At 40.3% G+C, this 13,987-nt stretch overlaps 1 protein-coding gene across 1 annotated transcript in view; it reads left to right on the forward strand.

The window, feature by feature from the left end:
* Window positions 1-6,538: 6,538 nt before the first annotated feature.
* The window catches only part of tnksa (tankyrase, TRF1-interacting ankyrin-related ADP-ribose polymerase a), a 127,178-nt gene continuing 119,729 nt past the window's right edge, over window positions 6,539-13,987 (forward strand). The window contains exons 1-3 of the mRNA XM_030742249.1: window positions 6,539-7,066; window positions 8,721-8,836; window positions 10,966-11,074. Coding sequence (XP_030598109.1) covers window positions 6,571-7,066; window positions 8,721-8,836; window positions 10,966-11,074 — 721 coding nt within the window. The 5' untranslated portion in view covers window positions 6,539-6,570. The remainder of the gene's footprint in view (window positions 7,067-8,720; window positions 8,837-10,965; window positions 11,075-13,987) is intronic.

Below are 13,987 nucleotides of genomic sequence, written 5' to 3' on the forward strand. Positions count from 1 at the left end.
TTTATCTCATGTCTGCTTCTATTCTTTTTCTCCTGCCCTATCTTGCTTATACTCTCTTTCTCTTTCTCTTGCTTGCTCTCTGTGAGATTCTGGCTGAGCGTCCAAAGAAACCTAATTATTAACAAATCCTAATAAAGTTTCCCCAGAGGCGGAGGGCTAATTAATGACACTCAAAAGTCTCTTTATTAATATCTTTAAGAAAAGTGAATCCTTTTCTGAAGAAGTGAACGGTGTGAGAGTAACTGATGCCGTGCTGAGAGACCTCATTGTTGAGGCTAACCTCGTCTCAGCTGCAGTGGTCACTGTCTGTCAACATCCCATTTGAGTTTCAGTACCCAGTGTGACAAGTTTCGTGACTAACTGCCATTGCTGGAGTCACTAAAGGCAGCACTGTAGCTTTGAAAGATGCTCAGCATGGAGAACTGTTTAGTATTTAATCTCAGTGAGCTGGTAAGAGCAACTGCGTTTTCCCACCACTGCCCTCAATATGAACTGTTTACCAGATTGACTTCAAAATAAACATACATTTGTATAAATTTCCATCAGATATCTAAAATGTACACAATGATTTCCCAAACTGAGAAAATACAAACTGTTGAGTCATACGTCCTTTTTTTCTCAGAACTGTTTGTGTTCTGTGACACACAGAGAACAAGTGAATGAGGTATGGCAGGTATGTGAACAAACCAGATACTTTGTGAACCCATCCCCAGCAGGATTATTGTACAACTTATTATTATTGTTGTACAAATGAATCACTGCTGCAGGATCTATCACGTTTCTCCATGCCACCATGTCATTTGTTCTTTTTTTTTTTTTTTTTTGGGTGACCTGGATATAAAGAAAATCTGAGGGCCAACTGTGAAACTAGGAAAACTAGGAGCACAATCATACTACAGTACATGTATATTGCATACCTGAGGTGCACAAAAGGGTCCTAAAAGCATTTAATGACCTTGATGTGTTGATTTGGTGTTTTTTCATTTAACAGATTTCTGAGTTCTTCCAACATATTTTAAAGAATGCCCTATTTTAAGATATAGTTCCCAAACTGAGGCTTATATTTAAAGCTAAACAATTTTGGGGGATTTCTTGGCTTTGGAACAACCTGCACGAGGAGATAAAGCTACAAGAAGCAATGGCTCCTTCTTCCCTGAGAAAAATGAATTTATATGTACTTGTATGACATCTCATCATTTAGCTTCCCTGTATCTTTTTTTAATCATGTTTTATCATCTTTTGATTGTCTTGTTTATTGTTTTTAATGTTTGTAGCTTTTATAGTATTTGTATCTACTGGTATATTTTTATTTTAAAACTTTTTGCTCTACATTTTGGCTTTGCCTCTGTTTTATCCTGTTTTGCCTCTTGACCTTGATGTTCTACTTGAATTTATTTTCTTCTTCATCGTCTTCTTATTTTTCTTCTTTCAACTGATCCCTTTAGTGGGCAGATCATCTGCTTCCATCTCACCCTATCCCTGCCATCCTCCTCTGTCACACTAACCCTCTGCATGTCCTCCTCCCCTATATCAATAAATCTTCTCTTTGGTCTTCCTCTGTTCCTCCTCCCTGGCCCCTCCATCTTCACCATCCTTGGTCCAAAATATTCACTATTCCTCTGTAAATGCCCAAACCATCTCAGCCTCGCCTCTCTAACACGCCAAACCACTCAACTTGACCCGTCTCTCCGATCCCGATCACTCCCAATTAAAATCTTAACATCTTCAGCATCTCACTGTGATTTTGTAAACCTTTCCTTTCACTGTTGCTGCTGTCCTTCTGTCACAAATCAACCTGACACACATCTCCACCCACTCCACCCTGCCTGCACTCTCTTCTTCACCTCTCTTGTGTACTGTCTGCTGCTTTGGATGGTTGACCCCAGTTATTCCAACTCTTCCACCTTCACTACTTCTACTCCTTGATTGTTCACCTTTCCACCTGCCTCTCTCTCATTCACACACATGTATTCTGTCTTGCTTCTACAGACTTTCATCCCTCTTCTCTCCAGAGTATACCTCCACCTCTCCAGGCTCTCTTCCATCTGCTCCCTACTCTCACTACAGACCACAATGTCATCTGCAGACATCATAACTCATGGAGACTCCAGCCTGACCTCATCTGTCAACCTGTCCATTACAATTGCAAACAAGAAGAGGCTCGAAGCAAGTTCCTGATGTAATCCCACCTCCACCTGAACCCATCTATCATTCCCACCTACATCTCACTACTGTCTCGCTTCCTCCTAAATTTCCCATGCCAGCCTCACATACTTCTCTGCCACTCCTGAATTCCTCATTCAGTACCACAGTTTCTCTCTTGGCACTGACTTATTTCTCACAACCCACCAAAACAGTTTGTACTTTTGTCAGTCACAACTCTAGACCACCCACTTTCCTGAATACTGCCCAACATCGCATTAGTCCTTTCAATCAAATTACTTCTTTTTTTTTTTCCCAAGTATGTTTAACAGCTGGACAGATTGCCTTCCTATCAGCTTGAAGAAGTCTGGTCATTCTCCTCTGACCTCTGACTTCAACTGGGTACTTTCACTCAGAGAACTGCCGCTCATTGGATACTTTCTCTTTTTCAGGACATTCTCTGTAAACCCTGAAGATGGCTGTGTGGGAAAATCCCAGTAGATCATCAGTTTTTGAAGCACTCAGACCAACAGCCATGCCACTTTCACTCACTTTTCTTCCTGATGGTCGGTTTGAACTTCAGCAGGCTGCCTTGACCATGTCTACAGGTGCTGGTCATTAAATTAGAATATCATGAAAAAGTTTATTTATTTCAGTAATTCCATTCAAAAACTGAAACTTGTATATTATATTCATAAAGTACACACAGACTGATATATTTCAAATGTTTATTTCTTTTAATTTTAATGATTATAACTGACAACTAATGAAAACCCCAAATCCAGTATCTCAGAAAATTAGAATATTGTGCAAAGGTTCAATATTGAAGTCACCTGGTGCCACACTCTAATCAGCTAATTAACTCCAAACACCTGCAAAGGCCTTTAAATGGTCTCTCAGTCTAGTTCTGTAGGCTACACAATCATGGGGAAGACTGCTGACTTGACAGTTGTCCAAAAGTCAACCATTGACACCTTGCACAAGGAGGGCGAGACACAAAAGGTCATTGCTAAAGAGGCTGGCTGTTCACAGAGCTCTGTGTCCAAGCACATTAATAGAGAGGCGAAGGGAAGGAGAAGATGTGGTAGAAAAAAAGTGTACAAGCAATAGGGATAACCGCACCCTGGACAGGATTGCGGAACAAAACCCATTCAAAAATGTGGGGGAGATTCACAAAGAGTGGACTGCAGCTGGAGTCAGTGCTTCAGCTGCAGTCCACTCTTTGTGAATCTCCCCCAGGCTATTTCCTGTGTTCATCCATTTCAGAAACACTAAGACTGATGCTTTTTGTATAAGTTTTAAACTTTAGTAAGAGGTACAAAGCCTGAGCTTGTTGGTGACCCAAACACAACAATTTTGAGTATAACATATAGGCAACTGACAACATGTGAGAAAATAGGTTACATGTAGAACTAAATTTAGGAGCAAGATTATAAAGTACTGCAGCAAAACCTTGCAAAGTTTTCTTGCAGACTATTTGCTACTATCTAGTGGCCAATTAATAAAACTACTATAATATTCTTTTAATAAATTGTCCAACATGGAGGGAAGTTTTTTTTTATTTTAAACTCTGCACCCAGTGTCTGCTTTTGAAGTGTGGTTCATGATATCAGACATTAGTCACAGTATTGCTGTGTACCAAAAAGGTCCTTGGTTCTAATCTACCAGGGGTTTCATCATGAGAGGAGGAGGCTGTTATCTTGCTTTTCAGATTTCTTTCTGTTGTACAAACATATGCAGGTTTGTTTTTTAAACAAACAAACAAACACACACACACACACAAAGAAGCTATTAACTGCCAGTGATGTTAAAAGTGTTTTTCAGTTCTGTGACAAGTGAGTTTTCTGTCCAGGCTGACGCCCAGAATGAAGGTAGATGTATGCTCTGAATGGAAATGTGTAGACTGGACTCATACTGAGGTCATTTATTGAGACAAATATTATTATGGTTATTGTAATGGTTGATTTGATCTTTATTTAAATCCTGTCAGTAACTTGAAATAAAACAATATTGTTTTCAGAATCTCCTACCATTACCAACGGTCTCCGTGAGGTTGCAGTATCGAGCCAGAACACCTGACATTTCCAAGCTTCCTCCACACAGACAACTTGTTATGCAAACTGTTCAGCTGCATAGGGTTCCCACAGCCACTAGGGGGCCTCCAAACTGCAAGCTTAGCCTCAATATACAGTACTGTGCAAAAGTCTTGAGTCACCGCTCTCTTTGTATTTTGTTTACAAAGAGCCAGACTTTATTATAATTAAAAAAAAAAATCATGATCATGAGCGCGGCCTTCTGAAGGTCTTTCTAATATTGTTTTTGGACATTGGCTGCTTTTTCACTCATTTTCAGTCCAGTCCTTGTACCCGGCCATTTCTGTTTGTTGAACAAGTTAACTTCGACCTATGAGTCATTCAAGCATGGAAAAGGCACCTAACTCAATGGATAAACCAGTGTTGTATCAAGACATAACAGATAACTTAGTAAAGGACCAATTTTATATTTTATCTTTAGGCACTATGTTGACAGGAGTCTGTCGCAAAAACACATACGTTTTTCATATTTCTTTAGTTGAATCTATGTAAAATGCCAACAATAACACAGCTTGACAGACGTAAAAGTAAATTTTTGCACCAACAAGGTAATTCCCAAGGAGCTATTAGCAGAAAACTTGGCATATCTCAGCATGATGTGTAGTGTGTCTTTAATAAATCTGAAAAAATAAATAAATAAAAAATATGTATATATATATATATATATATATATATACAGCAGATGAACAGTATCTGAAAGTCGTGGCCTTGAGAAATAGAAAAAATCCATCAAAGACCTGACACAGGACCTGCATCCAGCGCTCAGCCGACCCATCTACTGTTCCCTGAAGCCTCATCAGAAAAGTGTCAGTGGAAAGCTGGCTGTCAAGTAGCCATTCTTAATGAAGGGAAACAGGGAGAAAAGGCTGGGGAATGCCAAATTACACAAGAGCTGAACTGAAAATCAGTGGCAACAGGTCTTATGGAGTGATGAATCCAAATTTGAAAATTTTGGCTCAAATTGCCATCAATCTGTATACGGGAGGTCAGGAGAGAGGTACAACTGTGAGTGTCTTCAGCCATCTGTAAAACATAGTGGAGGCTCTGTCATGGTTTAGGGCTGCATTTCAGTCAGTGGTTTTGGGAATTTTGTCAAAAATTATGGAATTATGAATGCAGAAAAGTGCCACCAGATTTTGATCCACCATGCAATATCATAGAGAAAGCATCTGTTTGCCAATGGCTTCATTTTTCAGCACAACAATGACCCCAAACTCACTGCCAATGCAGTACAAGCACACCTGGATAGAAAAACACACAATGGAACACTATCAGTCATGGATTGGCCTCTCCAGAGCCTGGACCTCAACATTTTTGTAGCAGTGCTGGATCATCATGATAGAGAACAGAACAAAAGGCAGCCAACATCTAAAGAAGAGGTTTGAAGAAGTCTGGAGAACTATTCCTGAAGACTGCTTAAAGAAAATACAAGTTTGCTCAAGAGGTTTCAGGCTGTGTTGAAGAATAAAGGTGGTCATATCAAACATCCCCTTTAAAGCTAATTAGAATTGTGTAAAGTCTGTTTTTTCCTTACAAACTGTTTACACAAAATTTGCTGCACCTATTTCCTGCTTACCTAGCAAATAATAATGAAATTAGGGGTGAAACTAGAAAACAAAACTAGAAATGCCCTGACTCCACACATAATAATAGCAATTCTATTTCACATTCTTTTAACTGCACTAAGCATTTTCTTGCGTTCAGATCGGAACAGTAAACATAAAATAATGCATATAATGCAATTATACATTAAAAGTTCAAGACTGTAAACAAACAAACACACACACACACACACACACACACACACACACACACACACACACACACATATATATATATATATATATATATATATATATATATATATATATATATATATATATATATATATATATATATATAATTCCATGTCTTTTTTAAGTGTAGCCTGTATATACCCACATAGAAACAGACTAAATAAAGGAATAACAACAAAAAAAGAGGTGGCCTACTGACCTGTCTTTTTATTTTATTTGGTTTTCCACTTGAATTACAAGAAATAAACCTTTTACCCCCCCCCCCCCCCCGCCCCCAAAAAAAGATATATATATATATTTATTTATAACTTTATAATAAAAAAAAACACATTTTCAGATTTTGTGTGTAATCCTGCCTTACATTTAGATTTTAGCTGTGACGATGCGCTAATATTCGTTTATTATAATTAATGAAATATTTTTGAAGTTTATGGAGGACAGTAAGTCCATCCCAATAAAACCGAGCGGAAGTTTGGTTTTCCTGACAGGAAGTTGTCAGCAGTGTTTTTGTTGCTAGTGGGGACTGATGTGTTGTGAAAATGGCGACGCTTCGTCGCTCCCCTCAGCAGCAACAACCAAACTCCCTGTTGTCCTCCCCGCCCCGCAGCTCCTCTCACCCTGTCACCCCACCCGGCTCTCCGCCGGCACCCACCGAGGATGCCACCTCGCTTCCCCGCGGAGCCGCGATGGAGAACACGGGTGACGGTGAGGTAACGCCGGCCTCTCCCACCTCCACCTCCCCTCCTCTGGCCCTCATCACCAGTAGCAGCAGCAGCAGCAACAGCAGCAGCAGCACTACTAGCAGCAGCGCTAGCTCCCCGACCACCACCGAAGGTAGCGGGACCAGTCCTGGTTCTACGCCCGATTCGGGCAGCGGTAACCCGGGAAGCAGCGGTGCAAACGGCACTTTCAGGGAGTTGTTTGAAGCCTGTCGAAATGGTGATGTTTCGAGGGTAAAGAAACTCGTGGATGCGGTGAATGTGAACGCCAAAGACATGGCTGGACGCAAATCGACACCCCTGCATTTCGCTGCAGGTAAAACAACGAAAACCACCGTTTTGAACAAATCAGGCTTATTTTCAGGCTCTCCAGCTGTGAGCTGCATGGGAGTGAACAGAAAGAAACTATCATATTAATATGCAAGAGTTAGAAGCAAGCAGATGCGTTAGGTGCAGATTATCAAATAAGTTCTTCGGAGCAAAGAGCTGACATGCACCTATAAAGAAAGACACAATATTCAGCTAATATCCAAAACATCTCAGTTAAATAACTGGTGTTTAATTACAATGGCAAAACCACTTTTCAGTCTGTTTATCGGTTGCCTCATTAAGCCATAAAACTAGCCCATGAGCCATTAATTTGGTGAAAATGTCATTACACTCCAGTACAATAAAACCTTGTTCTTCATACATATTGTTCACAGTATGCTGTATTTAGAGCTACCTTGAACTGCTTGTATTTTTTAAATTTCCCACAGAGCAGAAGAAATATCTTCATGTGTTACTGTGTTGTTGTATTACAGTCAGTCACACCCAAAATGCCATTAGTAATTGATTTACAAAGGAGAGGCAAATATTACACCATGAAAAATGTGTGGAGAGAGGACACAAATTAATTAATCAGATTATTAAATAACATCGTGATTTGGTAATGTTGCTGTCTTTCTTTTTGTTGTGTAATGTTTTAGTTGGTAGATGGTGATTTGCATTTTTTATTTCTGAAAAGTTTGGAAGCTGTCTTAAAAAGTGCATGTGACATTCGACTGGAAAACATAAGCATTGTAAATGAGGAAAGTTAGTAGAGTGAACACATTTTATATCTAAAGAGTCATATTCAAAGTCAGAAAGGCAAGGTGCATCAGTTTTATGTTCCTGTATACTCAAGAGTAAAACAGAAAATATGAGGGTCAAGTAGTCGAGCAGATGTAATCCAACTGATCCAGCTACATCAGACATTTGTGTTTTCAAATGTACCTTTTGTGGAGTGCATGTGTGGAAATGGCTACTTAAAAAAAAAAAAAAAAGCAACCAACTTTTTAAAAGATACAAGCAATACTCGTATATTAATCTGCATACTGAAAATACTGGTATCTCCGGTGAGACATTCATTTGTGTTCATTGATGATGTGCGTTGACATTTCACTCTGCAGCGGGTAAACGGCCATCGTTGTGACATAACGTCGTCTTAAGTGAACACCTCTATCAGAATGGAGTGTGTTCAGTTTTGCTTGAGAACACAATGCTTTTTTCTTTTTCTTTTTATAAAAGATACTTTTAAGTTCAGTTCATGAGGTCCAGACTTGAGTGTTTTTTAATTATTTTATCAGCACAGACAAAAAAAAACCCCACAAACCAAACCAAAAAAACAAGCACAGCTGTTTTACATCACAACCCTCTTAATCCTCAGCAGCCTGAACAAGATTCTCTTCAGTCACAAAGCATGTTTGTAACAGAGCCAAAAAGGGCACCTAAATGGGGGGGGGGGGTGCATATTTAAATGAATTATTGATTTTAGTTGAACAACAGTATTGAAAAACAACACTGTTGATAAACAGTTGTGATATTATAGAGTTAAAGTAAGTTACTGCAGCTGTATGGACGGCTGCAGTAACTTGTTTTTGTGCTCTTGTTTCCTAATTGATCCTGTGCTTTTTTACCAGCACTCATCTCTCTTTCTGCTTTTGTTTCAGGCTTTGGGCGGAAAGATGTGGTGGACCATCTGCTTCAGACGGGCGCTAATGTGCACGCTCGAGATGACGGGGGTCTCATCCCACTGCACAATGCCTGCTCGTTTGGTCATTCTGAGGTGGGACTTCATGCAGTAATATATAAATCTACTCATCTCTCGTGTTTGCATTGAGGGGGGATTATTTTGTAGTAGCATAAGCAGATGTTTAGAGTATGAAGATGTTATGTGAAGGAAGCATATGCATGAGACTGACAGAAATATGTGACCCTCTTGCTCTCTTACTATAACCAGTCTTATTAAGAGAGCAAATATTATTTTTTAATCAAGTGAACCCTTCTTGCTATGAGGCAACAGTGCTAACCACTCCACCACTTTGCTGCCCAGTGGTGGTGGGCAATGTCATCCACCTCTTCCTCCTTCTCTACTCTTCTTTAACCACCACCCACCCTGCTCCTTGGGCCTGAAACCCACCGGATTCAGCTCTCCTCTGCTCCAGACTTTGCTCCTTACTCAGATTAATTTGCCACAGTCTGGAATGGTTCCCGCGATGGTTTCCACTGCCATCAACCTGCCCGATTTTCCGTGCATCTAGCCATCCCTAACACTCTTCAGTTTTTATTTAACTCCGTTATTTATCAATCAATCTCATCTCGTTAGCTCTGGCTCATTATGTAGCAGCCGTCATATCAAAATGTGTGTAAACTATACATGTTGCTAGACAGCCTGGTGTGCCGTGATTGTTCAGTGCAGTGTTTTACATTTGCTCCCCCTATGTTATTTATTTATTTTATCCCACACAACCCAACATTCAGTATGTGATAAATAAACCCATGTAATGAAGTCACAGAAGAGGAGGTAATGGCATGTGTTTAAAATAGGCCCCCATGGCAGTTCTAGTGAGAAACATTACCCTGAACAAAGCCGGAAAATGACTCTCATTCCTTCTTTCTTATTCTGCTCATGTGCGAGCGTGCAGATGTTTCGGATTATCTCTGACAGATGTGCTAATCCTTTTTGTCCTCCTGGCTCGGTACCATAGTGATCAATCCAGCATTCAGTTTCAAATGTTTGAGTTTTTGGAGCTTTGTTAGAGAGCACAGCAAAGTGGCGCACTAATGCAACTGTATTATCACAGCGATGGTTAACATTTTGATGAGAGATACTTCGAAACTGAAATTGATCACTCAGATCCAGCTAAAACATTGAAAGTGGACAGTTTTTTTTTTTTTTTAATCTATTATCCATCCACACTTTTTTTTTTTTTGCTGCTTATCTGTGTCTGGATCATGATGGTAGGCTAGATGCCCAGACTTTCCTCCTCCAGGTTGTTTTTTTTTTGAGGGGGGGGGGGGGGGGGGGGGGGGGGGGGGGGGGGGGGGGGGGGGGGGGGGGGGGGGACTCTGAGGCTTTCCCAAGACAGCTGAGAGGGATAATCTCTCCAGCATTTTCTGCTTCTGCCCTGGGGTCTCCTCCCAGTTGGACATGGCCAAAACACCTCACCTAGGAGGCATTGTAGGTAAATACCTGAACAACCTTGACTAGGTCCTTTTGATGTGGAGGAGTAGTGACTAAGCTCCTACCAAGCATCTATCTCTAAGGGAGAGACCAGGCACCCTTGGGAGGAAGCTCGTTCTGTGGCTTGTATTTGCAGTCTTATTCTTTCGGTCATACCCACAGCAGCCTCACTTTCATGCTCACCTCTCTCTTTACCACAGTTGATCGTTACAGCATCTGCATTGCTGCAGAATCTATGTGTTAGTCTCCCATATCTTTCTTGCTTTGCTTACTTTTGGATTGAGCAGTGGTCAGAGGTGGAGGCCTTGACTTTCCTATCCCTGGTTGCCTCGCTTTTAATATTTTTTTTTTTTAAAGTATAGCAGGCAGCAGTGATAGACTGTTTATAAGAAAGATTGATGTAGCCTACGTAACATTGGTTTGTGAGCTAAAAGTTGCACTAAGAAGTTGTGCAAACATGCTTTTTTTTCTGCTGCGAATTGCTGCGAGTAACCAGTTTGACAAACTGTAGAAAAGTTGGCTTCAAATCATTTATGCTTTTTAATATAATGTGCTTTGGTCAGATATTGAATCAGAATCAAAATAATATATTCTCTGTCTGTGTTACACATGTTTCAAAGTAAAAAAAAAAAAAAAAAAGGATCAGGACCCTGATATGCTGTAACCTCTTTATTGTACCTAAAGCAAAAGCAGCTGAGGTTTTATGTAAACATTGTGAATCTCATTATCAGGTGGTGTCCTTGCTGCTGTGTCAGGGGGCTGACCCTAATGCTCGAGACAACTGGAACTACACCCCGCTGCACGAAGCCGCCATCAAAGGCAAGATAGACGTCTGTATAGGTGAGCACACAAAACAGACATGGCAAAAGCGGTAGGCCATAAATTGTATAAAATGTTTCCGTGTATGTCTCCCACTCAGAAAGTGTTCATTACACAGCGACCATCAGTACATTTAAAGATGTGTTTAGTGGCATTTGAAGGTCTCTGCATTGCTATTTTGTTATGTCTGTTGGCCCAGTAAGATTGAATTGACCAGTCGTGTGAACAGAAGTGAAACAGAAAACATTCAGCACTGAAACTGGTTGCTGTAATAGTGTTGCTGCATTGCTCTTTTGGGTACAGTAAAAGCCAGTGGTTTCTCTGTAATGTATATATTTTCTCATCACCGTTGATCCTACTTTGGCAGTGTTTTTTTTTAAATTAAAGTTTGAATTGAAGTGTGTGTTGGTGCACCATGTCACAAGCTGGAGTAATCAAACATTATGTTAGAAACTTGCATTCAGACTCTTTGCTTTTATTTCCCAGTTAACATAAAGCATAAATAACCTGTAAACTGCAGTTACTGTGTTACTGCCTATTCTTAGTCCCCCCCACCCCACCACCACACAGGGGACAAAGGAGCATTGATTTCTTCATCTTACTTGTGAGTTCACATTCCTGTTGAGTTGGTGCAAAGCGATACTAAAGTGTTTGATCCCTTCAGTCCACAACGACCTCTGTTTGGCCCTCTCTGTCATCACGACTAGCTGCCTGCCTGTCAGCAGCAGGAAGGAAAATGCCTTTCAAGACTGTCTTCACCGGGCTGACCGATAACAGCAACTTGCTGAGCAAAAATAACGTTTGAGTAGGCTGCGTGATGGTTTTGAAGAAAACAACATTGCATTTATTTATTGATTCATTGATTTTAGTTCCCTGCCCTTTGTTGTGGGTAGGCAGAGTCTTAACTATGGTGAAACTTGCAGGCCCCTAGACTCACAGGTAGTTTTGATCATTCAGCTACCCTCCCAACATATCTGCAGCAGAAGATTTGTGCGATTCAGACAGCATTGTGTAGCGATTACACGTAACCAAGTGTTGCAGACAGACTTAAACAAAAACAATTCAGGGTATCCTGGGGTAATGTTTGTCTCACACGCTTGAAATTGAATTGCAGCTGTCATATGAGACAGGTGAGCGATGGGTTCCAAAAACACTTTCTGGGTGGATTTACAAATGAAGATTCAATTCAACTGAAAAATAGACAAGCTGTGTTACTGATCCCTGAGGAAAATCTGAGGTAAACACGATTGTTTTCATGTTTGTGGCCAATCTGAGCTGTAATCTTTATGATGTTTGTGAGAAGGCATTGTTCAGTGTGAGGAATAAGAACAAATGACTGCAAGAACAGTCAGTGATGCCTTGGCTGGAGTCCTGAGAGCAACAAGGAGGAAAAGTTGAGCAAGTCTTTTTTTTTTCTTTCTTTCTTTCTAGTTTCAGGGAATGGCTGCTGTGAGATTTCAAGGCCCTGAAAGACTGCATTGTAGCAGTAGGCTTTATGGTGCTCTGATCATCCCTGAGAACAAACTTCAGTCTGTTCTCAGAGGTGTTATTGATTTATCAATAATTATGAATGAGACTGAAATTGAGGTAAAAAGGTCTTAAATGTGCTGTTGACTTTCACTTCACTCATTCATGTTTGGTGTGATTTTCAGTCTGAGCAGAAACTTCAAGCTAAAACACACCAGTATACAAAACGACTTTGGATTTGCAGGGTTCTAGCCAGAAAAAACAATTTAGCCTGGTGCGTGTGGCCGGGGTGGGGATGTTGTAGCATTAGCCACGTGAAATGAAGCGTGTACAGGACCATCGCGAGATTGCATGTGCACATTATGAACTAAACTGAAATATTACTACAATGCAATGATCTAGCCAGAGAAAAAAAAAAGTATGTTATCGGTGACCGGGCAGAGTGCATGGGGTGCGCGCCCGCTTAGTAATTGCAGTGATAGCAAAGAGTACTGATAGCGAACCGGTGAAATTCTCAGCCCGGCACAAGATGGCATGGCGCAGCGCTGGGCGATCAACTGCTGGCTAGAACCTTGGATTTGTAATCAATTTCTGAATTGTGCACTTGTTTTATTGCTCAATTATATTGACATGGCATTTTAAACAAAGCATCAGTTGCAGGGAAATTCTCTCTGACAGCTGATTCAGGCACTTTATAACAGCTGGTTTAGGGTTTTTACAATTGCTCATTTAAAGTCTTTCCAGCTAGACCCTACATCAACAGGGCTGATATATCGGTAATATTACCTATTTGCTGATATATTGGTATCAGCATTTATAACAGCTGATAAATGAAAATGGGGGAAAAAAGTAAAGCAGAAATGAGAGAAACACCCTTCAACCACGTTATGAGTGATGATGCTGCATAATCTGTCCATGACAGGGCACTCTGCAACTTCCCTGTTTGCATCTTTGTAACACCTGGTTTAAGGTTTTTTTTTAATTGCTGATTTAGGGTCTCTTATAACAGCTGGTTTAGGGTCTGTGTAACAACTGGTTTAGGGTCTTTATAACAGCTGACAGTGTCACATAACCAGCTGTATGGTCCTCTGTTTCCATGGCTGCCTGATAACCTTGAACACTTCCCACTTTGATTTATAAAGATATGTTTTATTACCCCTCTTTATGCCAGGCAATTCTTTGCCAGTCGTGGTACTTACATACTGTACTTAATCAAGTGTCATGCTGTTTGGATTTGCTTGAATAGTATATTCCAAAATATTCTCTGTTTAGCAAAATCTCCAACATCAAGTGAAACTTGAAGCCTCATATGAAAATTTTGGCACATTGACTGTACTAATGATCACACCACATATTTTTTTTATTCTTGAGGCTAAAATGATTGATTTGCAAAGTTTGTACAGTTAAGATTTTTCTGAGTCTGACATAGAACACATACGAACAAACCTCACAGAAGAGAGTAAACAA

The sequence above is a fragment of the Archocentrus centrarchus genome, chromosome 12, assembly GCF_007364275.1.
Source record: "Archocentrus centrarchus isolate MPI-CPG fArcCen1 chromosome 12, fArcCen1, whole genome shotgun sequence".
In the NCBI taxonomy this organism is placed as follows: Eukaryota; Metazoa; Chordata; class Actinopteri; order Cichliformes; family Cichlidae; genus Archocentrus; species Archocentrus centrarchus.